The sequence below is a fragment of the Balaenoptera ricei genome, chromosome 2, assembly GCF_028023285.1.
Source record: "Balaenoptera ricei isolate mBalRic1 chromosome 2, mBalRic1.hap2, whole genome shotgun sequence".
In the NCBI taxonomy this organism is placed as follows: Eukaryota; Metazoa; Chordata; class Mammalia; order Artiodactyla; family Balaenopteridae; genus Balaenoptera; species Balaenoptera ricei.
In genome coordinates, this window is record NC_082640.1 from 12,857,972 (window position 1) to 12,884,003 (window position 26,032).

At 38.3% G+C, this 26,032-nt stretch overlaps 1 protein-coding gene across 1 annotated transcript in view; it reads right to left on the reverse strand.

Annotated features, from left to right (window-relative positions):
* Positions 1-13,354: 13,354 nt before the first annotated feature.
* The window catches only part of ARMC3 (armadillo repeat containing 3), a 90,950-nt gene continuing 78,272 nt past the window's right edge, over positions 13,355-26,032 (reverse strand). The window contains exons 17-19 of the mRNA XM_059915298.1: positions 19,264-19,464; positions 17,275-17,437; positions 13,355-13,598 (exon numbers count right to left, since the gene is read on the reverse strand). Of these exons, the coding sequence (XP_059771281.1) occupies positions 13,389-13,598; positions 17,275-17,437; positions 19,264-19,464 (574 nt within the window). The 3' untranslated portion in view covers positions 13,355-13,388. The remainder of the gene's footprint in view (positions 13,599-17,274; positions 17,438-19,263; positions 19,465-26,032) is intronic.

A 26,032-nucleotide genomic window follows, 5' to 3' on the forward strand; every position in this document is an offset into this window, starting at 1 on the left:
AGAAAATACTTGAAGAGATTATAGTCGAAAACTTCCCTAACATGGGAAAGGAAATAGCCACCCAAGTCCAGGAAGCGCAGCGAGTCCTATACAGGATAAACCCAAGGAGAAACATGCCGAGACACATAGTAATCAAAATGGCAAAAATTAAAGACAAAGAAAAATTATTGAAAGCAGCAAGGGAAAAACGACAAATAACATACAAGGGAACTTCCATAAGGTTAACAGCTGATTTCTCAGCAGAACCTCTACAAGCCAGAAGGGAGTGGCATGGTATATTTAAAGTGATGAAAGGGAAGAACCTACAACCAAGATTACCCGTCAAGGATCTCATTCAGATTCGACGGAGAAATCAAAAGCTTTACAGACAAGCAAAAGCTAAGAGAATTCAGCAACACCAAACCAGCTCTACAACAATGCTAAAGGAACTTCTCTAAGTGGGAAACACAAGAGAAGAAAAAGACCTACAAAAGCAAACCCATAACAATTAAGAAAATGGTAATAGGAACATACATATCGATAATTACCTTAAACGTGCATGGATTAAATGCGCCAACCAAAAGACACAGGCTCGCTGAATGGATACACAAACAAGACCCGTATATATGCTGTCTACAAGAGACCTACTTCAGACCTAGGGACACATACAGACTGAAAGTGAGGGGATGGAAAAAGATATTCCATGCAAATGGAAATCAAAAGAAAGCTGGAGTAGCAATACTCATATCAGAAAAAAATAGACTTTAAAATAAAGAATGTTACAGGAGACAAGGAAGGACACTACATAATGATCAAGGGATCAACCTAAGAAGAAGATATGACAATTATAAATATATATGCACCCAACATAGGAGCACCTCAATACATAAGGCAACTGCTAACAGCTATAAAAGAGGAAATCGACAGTAACACAATAATAGTGGGGGACTTTAACACCTCACACCAATGGACAGATCATACAAATAGAAAATTAATAAGGAAACAGAAGCTTTAAATGACACAATAGACCAGAGAGATTTAATTGATATTTATAGGACATCCATCCAAAAACAGCAGATTACACTTTCTTCTCAAGTGCGCATGGAACATTCTCCAGGATAGATCACATCTTGGGTCACAAATCAAGCCTCAGTAAATTTAAGAAAATTGAAATCATATCAAGCATCTTTTCTGACAACGCTATGAGATTAGAAATCAATTACAGGGAAAATAATGTAAAACACAAACACATGGAGGCTAAACAATACGTTACTATATAACTAAGAGATCACTGAAGAAATCAAAGAGGAAATCCAAAAATACCTAGAGACAAATGACAATGAAAACACGACGATCCAAAACCTATGGGATGCAGCAAAAGCAGTTCTAAGAGGGAAGTTTATAGCTATACAAGCCTACCTCAAGAAACAAGAAATATCTCAAATAAACAATCTAACCTTACACCTAAAGGAACTTGAGAAGGAAGAACAAACAAAACCCAAAGTTAGCAGAAGGAAAGAAATCATAAAGATCAGAGCAGAAATAAATAAAAGAGAAACAAAGAAAACAATAGCAAAGATCAATAAAACTAAAAGCTGGTTCTTTGAGAAGATAAATAAAATTGATAAACCATTAGCCAGACTCATCAAGAAAAAGAAGGAGAGGACTCAAATCAATAAAATTAGAAATGAAAAAGGAGAAGTTACAACTGACACCACAGATATACAAAGCATCCTAAGAGACTACTACAAGCAACTCTATGCCAATAAAATGGACAACCTGGAAGAAATGGACAAATTCTTAGAAAGGTATAACCTTCCAGACTGAACCGGGAAGAAATAGAAAATATGAACAGACCAATCACAAGTAATGAAATTGAAACTGTGATTAAAAAATCTTCCAACAAACAAAAGTCCAGGACCAGATGGCTTCACAGGTGAATTCTATCAAACATTTAGAGAAGAGCTACACCCATCCTTCTCAAACTATTCAAAAAAATTGCAGAGGAAGGAACACTCCCAAACTCATTCTATGAGGCCACCATCACCCTGATACCAAAACCAGACAAAGATACTACACAAAAAGAAAATTACAGACCAATTTCACTGATGAATATAGATGCAAAAATCCTCAACTAAATCTAGCAAACAGAATCCAACAACACATTAAAAGCATCGTGCACCATGATCAAGTGGGAATTATCTGAGGGATGCAAGGATTCTTCAATATATGCAAATCAATCAATGTGATACATCTTATTAACAAACTGAAGAATAAAAACCATATGATCATCTCAATAGATGCAGAAAAAGCTTTTGACAAAATTCAACACCCATTTATGATAAAAACACTCCAGAAAGTGGGCATAGAGGGAACCTACCTCAACATAATAAAGACCATATGTGACAAACCCACAGCAAACATCATTCTCAATGGTAAAAAACTGAAAGCATTTCCTCTAAGATCAGGAACAAGACAAGGATGTCCACTCTCACCACTGTTATTCAACATCGTTTTGGAAGTCCTAGCCACGGCAATCAGAGAAGAAAAAGAAATAAAAGGAATACAAATTGGAAAAGAAGAAGTAAAACTGTCACTGTTTGCAGATGACATGATACTATACATAGAGAATCCTAAAGATGCCACCAGAAAACTACTAGAGCTAATCAATTAATTTGGTGAAGTTGCAGGATACAAAATTAATGCACAGAAATCTCTTGCATTCCTATACACTAATGATGAAAAATCCGAAAGAGAAATTAGGGAAACACTCCCATTTACCATTGCAGCAAAAAGAATAAAATATCTAGGAATAAACCTACCTAGGGAGACAAAAGACCTGTATGCAGAAAACTATAAGACACTGATGAAAGAAATTAAAGATGATAACCACAGATGGAGAGATATACCATGTTCTTGGATTGGAAGAATCAATATTGTGAAAATGACTATACTACCCAAAGCAATCTACAGATTCAGTGCAATCCCTATGAAATTACCAATGGCATTTTTTACAGAATTAGAACAAAAAATCTTAAAATTTGTATGGAGATACAAAAGACCCTGAATAGCCAAAGCAGTCTTGAGGGAAAAAAACGGAGCTGGAGGAATCAGACTCCCTGACTTCAGACTATACTACAGAGCTACAATAATCCAGACAATATGGTACTGGCACAAAAACAGAAATATAAATCAATGGAACAGGATAGAAAGCCCAGAGATAAACCCACGCACCTAAGGTCAACTAATCTATGACAAAGGAGGCAAGGATATACAATGGAGAAAAGACAGTCTCTTCAATAAGTGGTGCTGGGAAAACTGGACAGCTACATGTAAAAGAATGAAATTAGAACACTCCCTAACACCATACACAAAAATAAATTCAAAAAGGATTAGAGACCTAAATTTAAGACCGGACATTATAAAACTCTTAGAGGAAAACATAGGCAGAACACTCTTTGACATAAATCACAGCAAGACCTTTTTTGATCCGCCTCCTAGAGTAATGGAAATAAAAACAAACAAACATAAAGGGACCGAATGAAACTTAAAAGCTTTTGCACAGCAAAGGAAACTACAAACAAGACGAAAAGACAAGCCTCAGAATGGGAGAAAATATTTGCAGTTGAATCAACGTACAAAGGATTGATCTCCAAAATATATGAACAGCTCATGCAGCTCAATATTAAAAAAACAAACAACCCAAAAATGGGCAGAAGGGGTTCCCTGGTGGCGCAGTGGTTGAGAATCTGCCTGCCAATGCAGGGGACACGGGTTCGAGCCCTGGTCTGGGAAGATCCCACATGCCGCGGAGCAACTAGGCCCGTGAGCAACAATTACTGAGCATGTGCATCTGGAGCCTGTGCTCCGCAACAAGAGAGGCCACGATAGTGAGAAGCCCCCACACCGCGATGAAGAGTGGCCCCCACTTGCCACAACTAGAGAAAGCCCTCGCACAGAAACGAAGACCCAATACAGCCATAAATAAATAAATAAATAATTTAAAAAAAAAATGGGCAGAAGACCTAAATAGACATTTCTCCAAGAAGACATACAGATGGCCAAGAAGCACATGAAAAGCTGCTCAGCATTATTAGAGAAATTATTATTAGAGAAATGCAAATCAAAACTACAATGAGGTATCACCTCACACCAATTAGAAGGGGCATCATCAGAAAATCTACAAACAACAAATGCTGGAGAGGGTGTGGAGAAAAGGGAACCCTCTTGCACTGTTGGTGGGAATGTAAATTGATACAGCCACTATGGAAAACAGTATGGAGGTTCCTTAAAAAACTAAAAATAGAATTACCATATGACCCAGCAATCCCACTACTGGGCATATACCCAGAGAAATCCATAATTCAAGAAGACACATGCACCCCAATGTTCATTGCAGCACTATTTACAGTAGCCAGAACATGGAAGCAACCTAAATACCCATTGACAGACAAATGGATAAAGAAGAAGTGGTACATATATACAATGGAATATTACTCAGCCATAAAAACAAATGAAATTGGGTCATTTGTGGAGACGTGGATGGACCTAGAGAGTGTCCTACAGAGTGAAGTAAGTCAGAAAGAGAAAAACAAATATCGTATATTAATGCATGTATGTGGAACCTAGAAAAATGGTACAGATGAACCGGTTTGCAGGGCAGAAATAGAGACACAGATGTAGAGAACAAATATATGGACACCAAGGGGGGAAAGTGGTGGGGGAGGTGGTGGTGGGATGAATTGGGAGATTGGGATTGATGTATATACACCAATATGTATAAAATGGATAACTGATAAGAACCTGCTGTATAAAAATAGAAATAAAATAAAATTCAAAAATTCAAAAAAAAAATAATCGACTAAATTAGTCACCTGATATCGGAATTAAACATCGATCAATAAAAATTTTAAAGATTTTTAACAGAATCTGAGCTTGTAATTTTGGCCAGCTATGAAATGACTTAGATTCTTACACACACATATACAGAACCATTTTTTGATAGATAATAAAATGAATTATTATTTTACTTATGAATGTTTTAAAGAAACTTATGAGGAAACTACTATAAGTGATATTTTACAAAAAGTGGTAGATTTTCAATTAAGCCAGCAAACAATCGTCCATAGTCTACAAGACCTTTCTAACAACATGAAAGATCCGTTAATACAAAATTGAAAAATTGCAAGGAATTTTTTTCAGCTTTTAATGCCTTGGGAAATCTAAGAGACGCTCCCCAATTAATATTTGGGTACCTGTTTTCTCAAATTTGCGATAAATGTTGTCAACCCCTGGCCTAAAGTATGGAACTTGTGGCATAGTTAGTTTTTAATCTTTCCTACACATTTATTTAAGATTTACATGACATAGGAGCCTTCATAAGGAAATGAATATCCCAAGGCAGGTAAAACCTGAGGGTTTTTATACTAGGTTTGATGAAGAGTGGAAAGTTGTGGAAAAAAACGTGATGGGGCAAAAGGATATGTGTTAATTGTAGTAAATTGAGGAAAAGTTAGCAAGGCCTGTTTGTTCAGATGCCCCTCAGAGCCCCTTGGTCTTCGGAGATAAGGATGTTCCTTTCCTCCTGGTATAAGGAGGTTGCCTCTCACATGGGGGTCTCTCGACCCGGTTCAGGGAGACCCGCCTACACCTGCCGTTTCTCAAATTCGTTCAGCAAAAAATATTCAGTTTTCCAAGTTGCCATATTTTGGAGTAGTGTGTTCTCAGCCCTGCCATCAGCAAACAATGAAGGTGAAATAAGAAAACTTTCTAAAGCTGAAGGCATTCGCAACCAAGACGTTCAATACTACGTGGGTCTCAAATTTCCTAGACAGTTTATTTCATGTATTTTTTAATTGGCTTTTTATAGACATGAACACACATTAAAACAAAAGTTTGGTTCCAATTTTTTTTTTTTTTAAATTTTGAAGAACAGTTATTTGCAAATCTCTGCTTGGATTAAGGTCTTAATAACCACACTTAACCATGAATGTGAAAAGTGAGCTGAAGGAACACTTTGGAGTACTCACCAAAGATTGACTCCGACCTTCTCTGTGGAAGTTTCTAGTTCATAGTTGAACTCTGTGTGCTTTTGCATCCTTCCTACACGGTGTCTTTGACAGTGATGCCAACTGTACATGAAAATGATAACAGGGCATGTCCTTGGAGGAGCCACTTTTCAAGACCTCTGACTCCAAGGGCTCTGAAGTTCAGCCAGTGACAGGCTGAAGCGAGATTTGGCTTCTCTCCTGGAGTGACTTACATTAAGGCTCTGGACTAGGTTCCCAGACAGACGCCATCCCCTTGCCCAGCCCAGGCCTTCGGGACTGTGCCAATGACTCAATGGTGAGCCTGAAACTAAGCCTAAAAGGAAGCAGATGGCCTGTATTAAGAGATTTTCCATGACCTTCCTCATTTCTTCATTTCCTTTCTGTGGGATTTCATATTTGTGAGCATATCCTCTGAATTTGATGGTGTAGCAGTGTTAGACTCAGCAATCCTGAGTCTCAGGGCACTCATTTCATAAAGAACATGCATCAGAAGGGAGCATTTGAGTTATCCTGTGAATGTTTTTAACTCACCAATAACGTTTATGCAGCAATCATGGATGCTGGGCATGGAGATGGTTTTCCTGTTGTGAAATTTTGTGCCATTCCTTAAAGTAATAATATTACTTCTGAGTGGGGGACTAAAGTCCATTTTAGCAATTCTTATCTTCCTTTTTATTTATTTTTTTATTCTCCTATTAGCTAGGGAAAATAAAAACTGCACAAGGAAAATCTCCCCATCTCATGCAGCAGTTCATTTTATCCCTTTCATCCTAATTCTCAAAGAAGTAAATAATTGCATACAAAGGATACAAGCCAAGCTTTCTATTCTGTGAGTCTAAGGGACCAGCATATTTATCTTTCTTTCTGTCTGTACCTCTTTGATTTGTATTAATAAAAAGATACTAAAATTTTTTTTCTAGAAAGCCAAATAAATGAAATCACACAGCTAGACAATTCTGTATGCAGGATAATGACTATCAGTGATTTGGCAGATACATGACTTGATAATACAGGTACAAATACATTCATCTGGGTTTTCAAAGTTTTTCTAAAAGTAAAGACTATGGCAAGAAAAGAAAGGCACTAACTCAGACTTTTCAAAGAAAGGAACCTATAAATAAACTAATTGGGCTATCACTCGATTTGTATGTCAGATATGTAAGTACTCAGAGAACAATGTTTGTTTCAGCTGTTCTCATCAATATGATTAATGACTACTTTAAAGTGCTTGATTCCATTTGTGTGCCAGCTGTTCTTGTGTAAAACAAACTGGGACTTTCTCAAGATAATCAGAGTGGGACTGTCTGCAGGGTTTGAGAGCTGATACCTGCGAGTTAGAAAAGGAAATGGATGGCTCTTAGCTGATCCTGATGAGATCAGACCCAGACTCCTGTGACTGAAATATATTCCTAAAGCAGATGCTTGTTACTGGGGGCTTGTAAATCAAGGGCCTGCCCCACGTGCAGGTTCTGCTTGGTGGAAAGGTCTGAGCCAGTCGGGAGCCTTATGCGTGGTTAGCAAGTTAAAAAGAACCTAAGTAGTCTTAACCATACAAACTGATAGTACCTTCAAAGGTAAATATACAAGATGAGTCTTTAAAAATCACAGACCAGCTGGACAAAGCAGCAATAAGAAATCATCAAACCATGGAAGTAATACTATGTCCTTTTCCAATGAAGCGGCCACACACAGGTCACACCCTGGGCGTAGGCAAGGTGTTGGTGATGGGGGCATGACTTCACAATTAGAAAATTGTGTATGCAGGATCATGATTTAGCAGATAAATGACTTGATAGTACAGATATAAATGGATTCATCTGGGTTTTTCAAAGTTCTTCTCAAAGTAAAGACTATGGAATCAAAAGAAAGAGAGGCAAAATGGGGAATGATTTCAACTATGAGCTTCAAAGACGTTGAGCATTTCTGTGTTTTCACTTCCTGTAGAGCAAGTTCAGAAGTAGCTGTGCCATCATTGTACCCTCTACACTGAAAGGCAAAAGGAAGTCAGAGATGGGAATGATTTTCTTTACCACACAACTACTTTTAAAAGGATCCACATGAAAATAAGAATCCCATTGTAGTCTTTAAGGTCAGTTCGTTTATGGCACAAAGACAGTCAACAAATATTGTTCAGGCTTTCCCTGTGCTGGTTACTCTGCCTGTAAGGTGGATCCCAGACCTGAAATAGCTTTCCATCTCACTGGGAGAGATCAAAGCATAATTGCTAACAGTTGTCAGATGCTTACTATTTTAGCGCTGTACTGAGCGTATACAACCACTATCTTATTTGTTCCTCAGAGCAGCCTTATGAGGTCATTATTATAGCTACATGCCCATTTTAGAGACAAGGACACCAAGCTATTTGCTCAACATCTCACCGTTAAGAATAGCAGAAGCAGGATTCTCACACCCAGGTCTCTCTGACCCCAAAGACCATGCATGGTCTGCACTACTACATGGTATCCATGTTCATGAGGAAAGGGGCAGTGCCAGGCAGTAAGCATGTGGGAAAATGATGAGATGAGTGCCAAAGGCAGTGTCATGGAAGGTCACCAGAAGAGCAAAAAGCATCTTGAGGAAGCTCAGGGAAGAAGGTGAGGCTTAATCTGAATTTGGATTTGAACTTGTAGACCAAATATTAGTAGGATGATATTGAGGATAACTACCATACTTTCTCACTAATGCTCCTTTGGTGCTGCCAGAGAACGAAAGTTGGCCTCATGAATCACTGAGTTGATCTACTGTCACCTTTCTTAAATAATTATAATTAATTATATATATACTTTTAACATTTTATAAATTTTGTGTCAAAATATATCAATCATCTCTATTTTATAGATGAGAAATTCCATAAAGCCTCATATACTGTAAGAATTGATGAAGCTATTGGGAGATAATTCTCCATGGATCTCCCTCTTTTCTGCATGTCTTACAAACAAAGGCTTCCTGACTGCCCTTTGCTCTAGACTATCTCTTCAAGGATGTTAGTGAACAGCCCAGGAAGATATAGTGAAAAGGGCAGATGCTTCCTGCCTATGTGTTGTAAAAGCTAGGTTCTCTGAGCTCAGTGTTCCTCTGCTGGAGCACAACCCATCATGCTTGCAGGCATCCATCTGGGTCTGTCCACGTTGCCCCCATGAGACTTGGGAGCAAGGGGACCTGACACAATATGCTGTCTCATGCTGCTCGCTGTGCAGTGAGGAGTAAAGTCCTTTGTCTCTGACCCAGGTATCTTGTGTCTTACGCCAGCAACCATGAAACAGTGGCAGTTAGCTTACAACTGGGGTGAAATCTCAGACCATTCATGCTTCAGAAGATAGGAAAATTTTCTTTTTTAGAGAGGTCAAATTTGTCCTCATCCTTAGTGAAAAATAATGCATCTGCTTTGGCATCCATTGGATTAATATCAAGTAGATCGATCTTAGAACCCAGAGAAACCAAGGAAGACAAAATGCCCTTGTGAGAGTCTCCCTTCGATGCTTAGTCAAGGTGCCCAGGGACTAGGCTAAGTACAGCCCTCTCCATGTCCATACCCTCAAAGTGCTCATCATCTAAAGCAAGGGTTGGCAAGCTGGCCCGTGAGCCAAATCTGGCCCACACCTGTTTTATTAAATAAAGTTTATTGTCTAGCAGCATCTACTGCTGCTTCTGTGATGCAATAGCGGAGTTGAGTGGTCACAGTAGAGACTGTATGGCTTGCAAAGCCTAAAATATTTACTATCGGACTCTTTTTTTAGAGTATTTTTTAAAAAATATTTATTTATTTATTTATTTATTTGGCTGCGCCAGGTCTTAGTTGCGGCATGTGGGCTCTTAGTTGTGGCATGTGGGCTCTTAGTTGCGGCATGCAGGATCTAGTTCCCTGACCAGGGATCGAACCCGGGCCCCCTGCATTAGGAGCATGGAGTCTGGACCACCAAGGAAGTCCCTACTCTCTGACTCTTTAAGGAAAATATTTGCTAACCTCTGATCTAAAAGAAGAGACAGATACATGAAGAATAAAGAATTCCCTCAAAACATGCTAGAGGCCAAGGTATGAACAGAACATTATGTGAGAATAGAAAAGAAAGCTATAAACACACACGCGTACTCACATATAGGCATGTACAACCCGCTCCTCCGTGTACACCCACACCTGTCATTTACATGCACGGTCTTACTTCATCCTTGTAGCAACTTTATTAGGCATATAGATTAGGAGCATCACCTCTACAGAAAAACTAGGTTTAAATTTAAAGATTTGCCAGTTACTAGCTGAGTGACTTTGGGGTAAGTTACTTAACTTCTCTGTGCCTCACTTGCTAAACATGGGTAATATTACCTATACATCATAGGGTTACTGGAAGGATTAAATGAAGGTGTAGAATATAGCCTCTGACACATAGTAAACAACATGTAACTATTTGTTATCATTTATCTCCATTTTCCAGATGAGTAAATTGAGGGACAGAGAGGTTGAGTAATTTTCTCAAAATCACATAAGTAGAAAAAGGTAGATGCAGAACTTAATCTCAGCTCTGACTCACAAATCTGGGCTTTTTGCCACTATTATTGTATTGCTTGTCAATAATAAAGGCTTATTAAATGTATAAGTAAAATCACCACAATAAAATTTCTTTACCTTTTCCAACAACGCTTTCTATTTTTCAAATTGTGATTTGTGGCTTATTGGCATATCCTACAGGTCTTTTGTACTGTGTGAGTTCCACAGGGTCTTACTTGAATTCACTATATTAATATATTCATGCCTGACACTCGATAGTTGTCCTTTAAAGTCAAGTCTACTTTTATTATTAAACTAATGATGTTTCTGGCTTTAAGAGCATACGCCTAAGCAAAGTTTTTGCTAGTGATCTATATAATAATAAGGTAATTTTAAATTAAGAATAGTACTTTTAAATACTAAACTCTAGATAAGTGATTTGATACTATTGTATTGCTCTAAAAATATACCCAAACTGGTGATATGTTCCAAATAGTTTTCATATTGTCCATTTATCTTACCCTTATTATTCAACTGAGCTAAAAAAACCAAAACAAAACAAAAAACCCACCAGTAACTGGTTTATAGCCTTTCTGGGAATGGTTCTAAGGGAAAATGTACTGTCTCCTGAAACCCCCTATCTCTCTTTTTTTTTTTAAAGAGATTGGAGTTTATTTATTTATTTTTTATTTTTGGCTGTGTTGGGTCTTCCTTTCTGTGCGAGGGCTTTCTCTAGTTGCGGCGAGCGGGGGCCACTCTTCATCGCGGTGCGCGGGCCTCTCACTACCGCGGCCTCTCTCGTTGCGGAGCACAGGCTCCAGACGCGCAGGCTCAGTAGTTGTGGCTCACGGGCCTAGTTGCTCCGCGGCATGTGGGATCTTCCCAGACCAGGGCTCGAACCCGTGTCCCCTGCATTGGCAGGCAGACTCTCAACCACTGCGCCACCAGGGAAGCCCAGAAATCCCCTCTCTCTTATCTCCAGATTACTGCCTTTGGCAGAGGGATAGTATGGGGAAATCTTGCTGAGAAACGTGACTATTTAAAGAACTTCATGTCAATGAAAACGAAAAGTCAATATCCATTTGATTTGACATATTATTTTGAACTTCTAGAAAATATTTTCCATGACTGACAATGCTGCTTCTTTGACAAGGAAATAATACATGTGCAATCTGATGTGTACTTACTAAAAGTGGAGGGCAATTATTACCTAGAACCTAAGCGAGAGAGACACTATACAAAAAATCATCTCTAAGATGAAAAAAAAATGTCTCTTTGGTCTGCACCAGACTAAAAAATGTGGTGTCTACCTGAACAACAACTTAGTGGCTCTGCATGGAACTTTTCCCTCATTCCATTTTGACGTTTTGGCCATTGGCCTATGAAAACTATTTCCAGAACTTGCCAGCAGGTTGTTTTTCAAAGATGTTATTTTCTATATTACATTTGTCATCTGTATGAAGCTCCCAAAGAAGAATTCCCCTGGTCTTTGTTCCTCTTGGGAAGCTGCTTTGTGCTTTTATCTAGTGGACCCTGTTACCAATCATGTAACTGATAGCATTCCCCTCTGCACTGGCTGCTAGAAAGTTTGAGTCAGATTTTCACTTACCTCTAACAAATACGCAGGATTTTCATGGACTGCGTTTTGAATTCTAAGCTTATTCCTGGCCTTGTCAAACTTTCTTTCCTACACTTATGCCTGTTTTTCATTTATTTTTATCTTGTTACATCTTATATATCTTTGTAATCCACTTTGAATGCTTTCTGGATCAAGAGAGACTTGGAAATGCTTAGATGGATATGTATCCTATAATCTGTGCTCTCTTCATGAAACTGGGTGATAACTATAATTACCACACCATTTGATGTAAGGGACTTTATTTTGAAATAAAGAATTACACATTCTTTGAAATTACACATTGGTTCATACAGAATAATCTTCACCTTAATTTCTAAAATCAAACTCACTTTTGGAAACCTTCTAGCAAAATGATTAGACGGGTCAACTTTAGACTTAAAGCCTGGCTAGGAAAATGTATACTTCATGAGATTCATTTTCTCTTGCCATTTGAAATGGGTGCTTGCTCCCCATTTTGTGCTCAATACTGAAAACACAATTCCTCAGCAAAGATTTACTTTATACTTACATTTCAAAATTTTCCAGAAAAGAACTTTTAAGTCATGTAAATTTGAAGTCACATTTTTGTGACCCAGCATTGAAACGTGCAAAAAGCAAATCAGAATTGTTTTTAACTGAAGGTATGTTTCCAAGTCAATATAGACAAGTGCAGTGTATGGAAATAGTTTTTAGAAATATTTTTAGTTCAGTGAAGTATACTAAACAGTGTTCTTAATGATAAATTTGGGAAAATATGAACAAAAAATTTTAGAAAGGAATTTGTGATACTAAAATAGATCTACAAATATTCAAAATATCAATATTCTTACTTTATGGGAGTGAGACAAGGCGACTGAAGACACAAAAAACCATGGACTTGATTTAACCAAGTCTTCCTGGAGCATCCGGAACATGAAGAATGACAGTCATAGGGCACTGTCCTGGGAACAGTAGCTGGGTGCTTTTACACATGATTCCCAAAGGGCGGAGATGCTCCTTAGGAAACAGCGGGGTGGATTAATTTCGAGAATAATAAGCTTTACACAAGTGTAATCTGATCTCATCAGACTGAATGCTTGCCAAAAGCCTGAACTCAGAAGCACGACGAAGTCCAATCCTAGTGACCTCATTTCTACACAGGGAGAGCATTTCTAATATTTTTATTTAAAGAAATATTGATAAAATCTACCGGTGAACTTCATAGAAAGGGTATATAATGAATTTCTTGTTTGAACACCTTTTGTGTTCATTTGGAAGTTTAGAGAAATCTGTAAAGATCTGCCTCTCGGCTTCTTAACTTTATCAGTGCCCCTGGATGGAACATGAGGTCAACTATGTAAGTTTCCGGGGGAGGGAGAGCCCCAGTCACCCCCTTTCGGGATTCATTCATCAGCTTGACTTCATTCCAGGCTCTGCCGTACTCCCCGCGAACCAGAGAGCAGCCGATGCCAATTCTGTCAGCCAGAGCCTGGGGGGAGAAAACGCGAGATCAACCAAGAGTGAGGAGGGGGAGGGGCGGAGAAAAAGCCTTGGTTGAAAGACCCACCTTGGTCGAAGGTGAAATATACACTCTTGCAGAAGAACAACAACAAAGTGCTTAGAAAGGAGGCTGGAAAAAATGTGGAGTGTTGTGATAGGAGTTGGTAAAATGTGATAAGTTCCCCTGTTGCTCAAGATTCTGTGGACTCAAAATCTCTGTGTAGGTCCTGCTGGGAAGGGACATTTTTCAGGCAGTTGCGCTGCATTGTATCAGCACAAGATTGATAACGTAATTGGAGAAGAGCTGTTCCCTGGGCTTTCAGCTCTACTGCATCTATCAATCTTTCCACGCTCCTGGGCTGCTCCTTGGGTGTGATATGCAGTGGGATTGAATGGCAGGATTGGAATGGTGGGGACCTGTTTCTAGCCCATTTGTTCTGTGTGGTGTAGACAGGTGTTATGGAGCCGGAGGGGCAGAATTGTGAGCGGTTGGTCCTTCTTGGGCTGCCTGATGCCCTGTCCTCAGGGGTTGCTTATGTTCCTCAGAAGCTGTCTCTTCAATTTGTCCTGATTTTAAAAGCACTTTTTAAATAATCTGGAAACTTCCTAGCCACATCATAGTGGATAAGAGAGCTGGCTTGTGGGACCTTAGTTATCCCCGACCAGAGATTGAACCCAGGGCTCCAGCAGTGACCACGCCAAGTCCTAACCACTGGACCGCCAGGGAATTCCCAGAGTCTGAGTTCTTAACCTCAGCTGAGTTGAATCTGGAAGTGTCTATTTTCTTTGTGAAGTGGGAAACAAGGTCATCTGCGTATAGGAAGAGGTGAAGATGAAAAGGCTTAGGAAAGAAGGCAGATGTGGGGCACAGATGCTGAGGAAAATAGGAGAAGCCTGTGGCCAGGAGCTGGAAAAGATGGCCAGGCAGCACGTACACCCACCACCTTGGACCCTGAATTGGCTGTGGCACATCCCACTGTCACGTTCTGCAGCCCGAGTGTCATTGTGGGAAAGGCAGGCAGTAGGACTGGTCCAGTGTGGGCAGACAAGGCGGAGGGGCGGAAGGATGGGGGCACGAAGACGAGGGAAATCAGTGAGCAGGTTATACGGTCTGTGGACGATTTATCTAGGCTGCCGTGGAGGAAAGGAGCTGAAAGAAAACGGGGAGATGAAGAGTATATGTAGGGGGAGTGAACGCTTTGGGAGGAATGGAAGGATAACACGTTTTACCAGTGAGTGTTGGTGTTCAGGATTCAGTGGTAGGCAAGACCTGGGTGATTAACTGCATGACTCAGGTGAGGTGTGAGGGTAATGAATTCAGTCTGCTGTAACGTTATGAACTGAAATGTTTCCCCTTGAGATTCCTGTTTTCTTTCTGAAGGTGGGTCCCTTAAGAGGCGGTCATGAGGGTGAAGCCCCCATGATGGGAATTGTGCCCTTATAAGAGGAGGAAGGGCCCTCCCCGCACTCTGAAATATAAGGATACGGTACGAAAGCGGCAACTGCCGACCAAGAAGTGGGCCCTCACCAGACACTGAATCTCCTGGCACCTTGATCTTGGACTTCTCAGCCTCCAGAACTGTGAGAAATAACTGTTTATTGTTTAAGCCACCCCATCTGTGGTACTTGGTTATAGTGGCCTGAGAAGACTAATGCAGTGCCTACAAGACACACAAGGTCAGCTAGCTACAGGGTAAACAGACAGATAGACCTGGAATCAGGAGCGGCTTGTGGGACAGAGGAAATGATCTGGAAACCTGAGGCATGTAAGTCGTATTTAAGGTGATGTAGGAGGATGACCTCACCAAACGAAGTATGTAAAGGGAGAAAAGAGAAGAGCCGGGGACAGAACTTGAGTTCTGGGTCAGGACCCCAACACTTAAGACAAGGTTGGAGGAAAAGAGGTCTCCAAAGGAGACTGAGATGAAATGGCAAGAGAGGACAGAAGTTACTAAAAGTGGTGTTAAAGAAAGAGAAGGATCAGTGACAAATTCTTTGACATATCAAGCAAGACAGAAAACAGATCACTGTGATCCTTCTTGGGAGGGATCTGGCCTTCAAGGGCCAGACTGCAGGGAGTTGAGGATGAAACTGAGGTCAAGGAGTGACTAGGAGTTGAGATGACTCAGAATTTTGACCGGGAATGAGAATTATCTTCAGATAGAAGCAGTATGGTAGGTTTTGGCTCAGATAGGCATGGGTTCAAATTCCAGCTGTATCTCTGGTTGTCCTTGGGTAAATTCCTTCTCTAAGTATCAATTTTCTTATCTTTAAAACAAAGGTAGTAACTTCAACGTTTGGCATATTTGAGACTCTTCACAATTATATTTATTAAGTGCCTGGCACATAAGCTCAAAATGATGGTGGTCATGGTGATAGGCGCTTATAGGAGTAGTTGTAGATATAATGAGAAAAGATTTACATTTTCTCTTTAAATGTTTTGGACTTAAGTTTAGATTTTAAAGGTAAAACAGCTAGTAGAGAGAAAGAGATTTAAGATGGGAGAGAAGAATTGATAGAGCAAGAAATCCAAGGAAATAGGAAAGACTGGCATTTGGATTATAAATAGAATTGGCTTGGAACTGGAGGTAAGATGCAATGAGGTTTATAGGTATTCAGGAGAGGGTAGGAAGTTTATACATTTAAGTCTATGGCTCTGAAACAATTTTCTCAGCTCCTGTTATACTCCAGACACTGGATACAATGGAGGAAAAAAAAAAGATCACCCCCTCCCTTAAACCTGATCCTGCTCCAGTGTCCACATCTCTGTGAATGATGCCATCATTTCCAGTTACCCTGCCCAAATCCTGGAAATCATTTTCTTCTTCTCATGCAGTCTCTCACACCACCACTAGGCAGTCAACAGCTCCTTTCAGTTTTATCTCCTACATCTCCCGCCAAACTCACCTCTCATTCACAGCCTCCACCATGGCTTTAGTATCAGGCACCTGTACTTCTTGCTCCGGTGACCTTCCAGTTGGCCTTCCTGTCTCCAGTCTTTCCCCCGTTCTAGTTCATTCCCCATTCTGTTGCCTGAGTGGTCTTTCAAAATCACTTTCCCCTTAACTTTCAGTGGTTACTCACAGATTTTAAGATCAAGTACAAACTCACATGGTGCTTTACTGTCTGGTGCTTTAGCCTTATCCAACCCCTCCCCGCTTTTCTGGATCCAGACCAACTACTCTACATCCCTCAAATGGACCACTGACTCTCATACCTGTTATTTTAAATAAAATATTTGTATTGTTTAGAACACCCTTGTCTTCCTTCTTTACCTGCTGAAATCCTATGTAGCCTCTAATTCTGAGGCCACATATCACTTCCCCCCTTGAAACTTTCCCTGACGTCACCTGAGAACCCGCAAGTCTGGCTTAGGTCCCCCTTGAATGCAGGGACTCTCACTTTAGTAACCGTATATTCCCAGACCTTGGAAGAGGCCCTGGCCTAGAGTAGGTGTGTGATAAATGTTGAATGAATATGTTTCCAATAGTCTGGTGAATATACGTGTGTGTATGTATATACACATACATATACATGCCAAATATAAGTACATCTAAATGATAGGATTAATATCATCCAGTTAATTGTTAGCAACTGGCTCACTCCACAATGATAAAGACAAAACATTTTTACCTAGTGGGAAATGAGCAAAACATCTTAAATACCTTGAAAAGCAAAGCTCGATGGTAGAAGATTCCTTTTTTGATCAGTCCAATTGGTACAACATTGGACTTAAGTTGAAACTTTAGTTCACTTATATGAAGTTCCCAGCTGAAATCATGTAGTTTTTCTTTTGGAATTTTACCGCCCATTTTTTCTGCCACGTACCTGTGTCAATTACAGTGAGATTGAATCAATCAAGTTTAATATCTCACTTTGGATGCTTTGAGTATAAATATCTGTGTAATTATACTTGTAAAAGATACTTTCCCTCTGATTTTTGTTTGCTTTACTTTAAAAAATGTATTTACTATAAGTTAACATTATGCTTACTATATTTAAACTATCTTACATAAACTGAAATTCCAACAATTTCATTCAGCAGGAAGAAAGAAATGAATGCTAATTTTCCCAATATTTATAGCAAGATACAAATCAATATCACACTACATTTGTATCAACACAGTTTTTAAACGTTATCTTACTCTTGGAAAGTATTTTCAAATGTTTGAATCTGAAATCCAAGGCATTGTCCTGACATGTGGTCCTTCTTTTAAGGAATTTAAACTCAGAGACAAAGACAAACATATAGGACCATTGTGAACCCTGAGGTTCACAAATCTTTTCAAGTTTTATCATCTTTTTCTTTTAAATTTTATCTTTTTTTTTAAATTTAGAGAAAGACATGGCATTTACGTAACACTGAAGTTAGAGGAGAGAGGAAGAGGCAAAAAGGGAAAAATTACTAACAGTTAGGCGAGGAGGTGAGGTACAGGGGTGTACTTTGCCTGTGAGTTTCTCCTAAGATTAGGCTCTCACTGAAGATGTCAGTAAGCACACCTGCAAAAATCCTCTGTCAACTGAGGCTGCTACATCATGGAGTAAAGGCAGGATTGCCCATTGTAAAGAAAGAATTTCCTCTTGCTGTACGTGGAACCAAGTGAAGAAGAACAATGGTGAAAACCAAGAGAAAGGATTAGGCAGAAAACTGACCCTCAGTGCCAGCCAGGTGTCCTGTAACAGCCGCTAGGAGCCAAAGGCATGGGGACACATCTCTGTATCGCTCTCTTGGTGTGGGTTCAGGTTAAAAAAACAATTATTTGGGAATGATGAAAACTATTTCTGATAGGAACAAAGCATGAGGAAATTTGACAAGTGTTGAAATGAGCTAAGTCAGAGTTCTGCTTGAGTCATCGTTTCTCAAGGACATCAAGGAAAACTTCGGTAGCCAAAAACGCTCTCTTCCAGAGTCGCCTGACAAGAAGTCAGTGATCTGGCGGCTGTGTTTCTTGCAGTTGTCACATCCAGGTTTGGTGCCTGCAATTCACTTCTATTTGGAGAAGATACAAGCTCCCACGGAGATTGCAGCTGTTGCACAAGCCAGGAGCTCACAACTGGCTGGTGTCAGTCATGAAGGCGAGCCTCCATTTCTAGTGATTTCCTGTCAATCGTAAAGTCAGGTTCTCAGCCTTCTCTTAGCGGAATCAGATTAAATGCTCTCATTTAGGAGGCTACCTCACTGGCTTATACAGAGTGCCGAACCATCTCTTAGAATACCCACAATCCCACTTTGGAGCACCGTGAAACACAAAATATCAGACATACAACATAAAAATAAGGGATGGCTATTTGTATTAGAAAACAACTTGTGAGTTTATAAATAATTCAAAATAGGATTCCTTCATTCATAACTTCTTTAGGATCACCCTGAAAGATGCTTTTCCTGGTTTAGCTGGAGAAAATGACCTAGACATTTTTCTTTAAGTAATTTCCAGCTCCTAGCTCTGATTCTTGGCAAAAATATCATCTAAAATAGAAATGGAGGATTTATTTCCAATTCATTGTGTTTCTGCTTCAGAGTCAGAGGCAGGGTGCTATACAAGTTCGGTTTTATTATGGTGTAGTTGTTTGAAAATTGGCTAAAAAGTGCAAATCAGTAACATCAAAAACATTTTTCAGAAATTGAAAATGTGTATGTATATATAGACGCTTACTTTGCAAGAACCTCAATCTGTTCCTTTATACTGGTGATGGGAAGTATGGATCTGGTCACTTCATACACATAAACACAGAAGTCAGGATCAGAGGGAGGGAGCCATTCTTTATCAGGGCTTCCTTCTCCAGGCAGTTTTGGTGCTACTGCAACCTCTTCCTCCTCCTTCACTTTTTCCTCTTCTTTTTTTCCTCTGCCTTTCCTTAGAGAGTAAACAATAGCAATCAAAATCACAGAGTGAATAAGCACTAACTGTGCTCTGAGTTGATCTGAAGAGCATCGCAGAAATACAGTATTTTATATATACCTCAGCAACCATACCATACAGAGTTTTCAAATTTTCCATGACAGTGATAGAGTTTTATAGTCTGTATATTTTGCCGGAGAAATTATTTTTCAAGAGATTACTACATGACTGATACATATTATGAAAATCATTGCTTTTCTGTACCATTGCTTATCAAGATATTTGGTACATTGTAGATATGTAATAAATATTTATGGAATTGGGAAAAAATAGGTTGCCTCCTCAGAGAGTCTATGCCAGTCTCATATCATCTCTTGCTTCAGTTGAGACCTTTTGCAAGAAGAATTTGGATCCCACTTTTAAGAAGAATTATCCAAAACATGGAAAAAGACAAAAACAAAATAAGGATGGCATGGAATTTCCATGTCATGCAGGGGCAAAGACTCATGCAAAGTTTATCTAGGGAAACGTATTTAGTTCTGTACTTAGGGAAAATAGAATGTACTTAGTAAGCAGTAAAGATACTGTTTAACTAAAAGATACTCTTAATGAAAATTTCCAGACTTAGAGAAGTTACTAGTTAACATGTAGATTTTTGTTTAGTAGAGATGCAAATTATTTCTTTTCAATGGAAAAAGATACTCCCAAAGGTTAAAATCTTTTTCTAACATTCCTTAATTAAATTGGATATAAATGCATATATTCTCAAATGATCTTTGAACCAGTATTAATATCTTACTAATTCTCTCATGAGTGGAACAAAACAATGACAGGGGTTCTCATTCCAGGTAACAGGGAGTAAGCACACTTCACCCTGTGTCTCCTACTGAATACAGTAATAAAACCTGGACAGGGTGCATGCAATAGCTATTTGAAAACTCGGAAAAATAATTCATAGCAGGAAGATCAGGGAAGACTGACATTTGAATGACTACGGAACTGATGGTGAGCTTATATTTTAATTTTCCTCCACTATTCTCCAAGCTGAACTAAACATAGCCCCAAGTCTGGAAGCGGGTATCAGCACAGAGAGAGCCCAAGGAGAAGCCCGATTGAGAAACAGGAAAAAGAGACAGTGGAGGAAAGCCCCTTTTTTGATTTTTTTTCTTATTTTTATCCATTATCTTGTGCCCCATCTTCTAAGGAAGCTTGTGACGGTGGTGGCAGCGGTGACATTGAGGTCCCTAAGAGTCTAAAACTGCCTTATACTTGCTCAGTCCTCCTGCTGTTTGGCTGTGGACATGGATACAGTCATGGCAAGAGTGTAGCAGCGCAGGGTAAATAAAGGTTTTTTTGGCTTGAGGACCAAAAGGGAAGCTCCAAGGAACCAAAAAAGACAAGGGAGATCATGGAGAGGGAGGAGCTCAGGAAAGCAACCCTATAAAATTGTTTATATATTCCTAGGCTTACTTCCAAGCTGTGTGTGCATAGTTCTGATCCTGAACGGCACATACGTAGATTTTGAAGATGGAACTATGGTATAAACTACCACCCAAGTCTCATACTGGACACTATTTGGCACACATGCAGGGCTGATCCAAATAGCACCGCAAAGCCTTTGAAAATGGGACTAATGGTGGAATGACAACCCACAAAACACTAGTGGAAATTTGAAGACTGAAAGCAACTGGGCCAATTGACTGCTAAAACACACACACAAAAGAAACATTCTTCTTAGAATATGTGTAAGACCCATAAATAAGAACTGAAGGACTCATAACATAATATCACAATCTATATAATTACTCAACATGTGAAGAACCAGGAAAATCTCACCTCATATGGGAAAAGGCAATCAAAACACATCAATGCTGAGATGACTCAGCTGTTAACTGTTCCAACAAGTAGGTCAAACACTCTTGAAATGACTAGGGAGTTACAAAGTCTTAGAAAGAAATAGAAGATAAAAAAATAGAATTTGCAGCTGAAAAATACAATAACCAAAACTTAAAAAACACAATTCCCTGAATAGGTTTAATAGCAGAATGGAGATAACAGAAGAAACAATCTGTGAACTTGAAGATAAATCAATAAAAATGATCCAATCTGGACAACAAAAGATTGAAAAAGCAACTGACAGAGTCTCAGGGACTTGTGGTGCAATAAAAAAGAGCTAATATTGGTGTCATCGTAGACTCAGAAGAAGAGGAGAAAGAATGAAGCACAGAAAAAAATATTGAGTAAATTAGGGCTGAAATGGTTTCCTCAATTTGGTTAAAGACATAAATCTACATAGTCAAGAATTTCAGGGACTTCCCTGGTGGCACAGTGGTTAAGAGTCTGCCTGCTAATGCAGGGGACACAGATTTGAGCCCTGGTCCGGGAAGATCCCACATGCTGAGGAGCAACTAAGCCCGTGCACCACAACTACTGAGCCTGCGCGCTAGAGCCCTTGAGCCACAACTACTGAGCCTGTGTGCCACAACTACTGAAGCCCGCACGCCTAGAGCCCATGCTACGCAACAACAGAAGCCACCGCAATGAGAAGCCCATGCACTGCAACGAAGACTAGCCCCCGCTCACTGCAACTAGAGAAAGCCAATACGCAGCAACGAAGACCCAACACAGCCATAAATAAATAAATAAATAAATAAATAAATAAATATTTATTAAAAAAATAAAAAAGAATTTCAGTGAATGTCAATAAGGTACACCCAAAGAAATGCACTCCAGACACGTTGAAATCAAACTATTGAAAACTAAAGACAAAGCAGATGATGTGATTGCCTATGTAGAAAATCCCAAGGAATCTACTGAAAAAACTCCCAGAACTAAGCATTGAGTTCATCAAGATCTGAAGATATAAGAACAACATACAAAATCAATTATGTTTCTATATAGTTACAATGAACAGGTGGAAACCAAAATTAAAAACCAAAAAAAATTTGGAGCACTTACAATTATGCCAAGAAAATTAAATCCTTAGGTATAAACTTCTAAAAAACATGTGCAGGATTTGTGTGCTGAATATTAAAAAGTGCTGTCAAAAGCAATCAAAGAAGGTGTAAATACATGATGAGACATCCTGTGTCCATAGATTTAAAGATGCAACATATTAAAGATGTAATTCTCCCCAAATGATCTCTAGGTTTAATGTAATTCCTATCAAAATCCAAGCAAAGTTTTTTTGTAGAATAGAATATCTTATTCTAAGATTTATATGGAAAGGCACAGGTGCTAGAATAGCGAAATCAAACTTGACAAAGAAGAATAAAGTGGGAAGAATCACTTTGCTTGATATCAAATCTTACTGTGTAGCTACAGTAATCCAGATGGAATGATACTGGTGGAGGGACAGACACACAAATTAATGTAACAGAACAGAAGACCCAGACCCACACAAATATGCTCAACTATTTTTGACAAAGGTGCAAAAGCAATTCAATGGAAGAAGTATAGACTTTCAACAAATGGTGCTGAGCAGTTAGACATGAATGATCCTTGTGATAGAACTATTGATTATCTTAACATGAACCTACCCATGTGAGAAAATTGTATAGAAGTTAATACACACACAAACACACACACGTAGGAGTAAAACTGGGGGAACCTGAATAAAATCATTGGATTGTGTTCATCATTATCCTGGTTGTGATATTGTACTATAGTTTTGAAAATGTTATCATTGGGGGAAACTGGGTTAAGGGTATATGGGCTCACTCTATGTTATTTCTTACAATAGCATGTAAATTTACAATTATATCATAATATTTTCAATTAAAAAATCCATTGACCAGGCTTCTGTCATCTATTATTGGACTCTATTCTGTTCATTCATGTCCCGGTCTATCCCTTCATCAATACCAAACTATTTTGGTTACTGTAGCTTTACAGTAAGTCATAAAATCAGGTAGAATGATTCAATTTTATTCTTTTTCAAAATGATTTTTCACTATTATAATTTATTTACCTTTCCATAAAAGTTTTAGAATTAGCATATCTCTATCTACCAAAAATGCTGCTGGAATTTCGATAGAATTGTATCAAATTTAGATCAACTCAGGGAAAACTGACATTTTCACTATGTTGAGTTTTCCAACACATGAACATGGTATATCTCTTCACATATTTAGTGATTCTTTGATTTCCTTTGTGTTTTACAGTTCTCAATATATAAGTTCTATACATGTTTTGTTTCATTTTCTCTTTCACTTTAATTTCATATTTCATTTTTCAGCCCTATTAATACTAAAATGGTATTAAAAATTTTTGGTTTTCAGTTTTTCATTGCTGGTATATAAAAATATAATTGATTTTTCTGTGTTGAACTTATATCCTGACATGTTGCTAAACTCACCTATTAGTTCTAGGAGTTTTGTTTTTTTTTAAGTGGATTCCTTAAGGATTTTCTATTTAGACAATCATGTTGTCTGCAAATAGGAACAGTTTTTCTCTCCTCACTTGTCTTGTTTATGATTTTTGCAGGAAAGCATCCAGTCTTTCACCATTAAGTATGGTGTCATTTTTGTGGATGCCTTTTATCAGGTTGAGGAAGTTCCCTTATATTTCTATTTTGCTGACAGTTTTATTTTTTATCATGAATAGATGTTGAATTTTGTCAACTGATTTTCTGCATCAATTAATATGATTATATGCTTTTTCTTCTTTATACTGTTAATATGGATTACATTGATTGATTTTTAAATATTGAACCAGCCTTGCATTCCTGGGATAAACTCCTCTGAGATGAATTATTCTCTTTATATATTGCTTTGATGTGCTAATATTTCAGAAAGGTTTTTTTTCATCTATGTTCATGATGGATTTTGAGCTGTAATTTTCTTTTCTTATAATGTCCTTGTCTGGTATTGACATTAGGATAATGCTGGTATCATAACATGAGTTGGGAAACATTCTCTTTTCTATTTTCTGGAAAAGATTGTTTAGAGTTGGTGTTAATTCTTGAAATGTTTGGCAGAATTCACTAATGAAATCATCTGGGTCAGGAGATTTCTCTTTTGAAGGGTTTTATGAAATCAACTTCTTTAATAGTTAAATGATGATTTGGGCATCTGTTTCATCTTTGGTGAGTTTTGATAGTTTGCAGTTTTTGATGAATTGGTCCATTTCATCTAAGGTGCTGAATTAAAGTTCTCATAGTACTATTGACATAGTTATTGACATTTTTAAAGAACCAGCTTTTGATTTCATTGACTTTCTCTGCTGTTTTTCTGTTTTAAATTTCATTGATTTCTGTTTTTATTATTTTCTTCCTTCTAATTGTATTAGGTTTCTTTTTCTAGATTCTTGAGGTTAGATTATTGATTTATGACCTCTCTATCTAATACATTTTAGTAAAATAAATCTCCCTCTCAGCATTGCTTTGGCTGCATCCCACAAATTTTGAAAGTTGTATTTTCATTTTCATTCAGTTCTTTGTATATTTTAAGTCCTTTGAGGCTTCCTTTTGTCCCAGAGATTATTTAGAAGTGTATCATTCAATTTCCATATGCTTAAAGATTTTCTTCTTGTCTTTCTGTCATTAATTTCTAGTTTGATTCTATTATGGTCAGAGAACATAATCTGTATGATTTCAATTATTTTAAATTTGCTGAGCCTTGTTTTATGACCCAGGGTATTGTAAATGTTCCAAATGCAGCTGAAAAAATGTGTATTCTGTTGCTGGTGATGGAATGTTCCATAATATGTCAATTAAATCCTATTTATTTCTGGTGTTGTTCAACTCTTTTATATCCTTGCTGATTTTAGGTCAAGTAGTTCTATCAGTTGCTCAGAGGGGCATGTTGAAGTCCTCAACTATAATTTTGGATTTTTCTATTTCTCCTTTCTGCTCTATCAGTTTTTGCCTCATGTATTTTGAGGCTCTGTTGTTTGGTGCATATACATTGGATCATTATGTCTTCTTCATGGATTGATTCATTTTATCATATGTAATGTCCTTCTTTGTCTCTAGAATTTTTCTTTGCTCTGAAGTCTACCTTAGTACATATTTAAAAAGCCATTCCTGCTTTTTAAAAAATTAATGTTTACATGGTATCTTCTTCCATCCTTTCATTTTCAACCCACCTATATTGATACATTTGAGTTTCTTTAAACAGCATATAGTTGAATCATAAATTTTTAATCCACTCTGCCAATCTCTGCCTTTTGATTGGTTCTTTTCCTTCGTTTTTCTTTTCTTGCCTTCCTGTGGGTTACTTGAACATTTCTTATTTATCCATCTTGATTTATTTACATTGCTTTTGAGTGTAATACTGTAGGTATTATAATATACATATATTGCTTATCACAGTCTGCTGGTATCCACGTTTTACCACTTTGAGAGAAATATGGAAACCTCACACCCATGGAGGTCTCTTTACTGTCTCCACTTTTAAATACCATCGTCTTGAGTATCAGATGTTTTTATAATTTTTGTTTCAATCATCAAATATGATGTATAAAGCTCACGAGGAAATAGTCTATTGTATATACCCATATTTCAGCTCTTCCTTCTTTCTTCCCGATCCTTCCAGATTCTTTCATTATTTTCTTTTCGTTGCAAGAACTTCCTTTAGCTAGC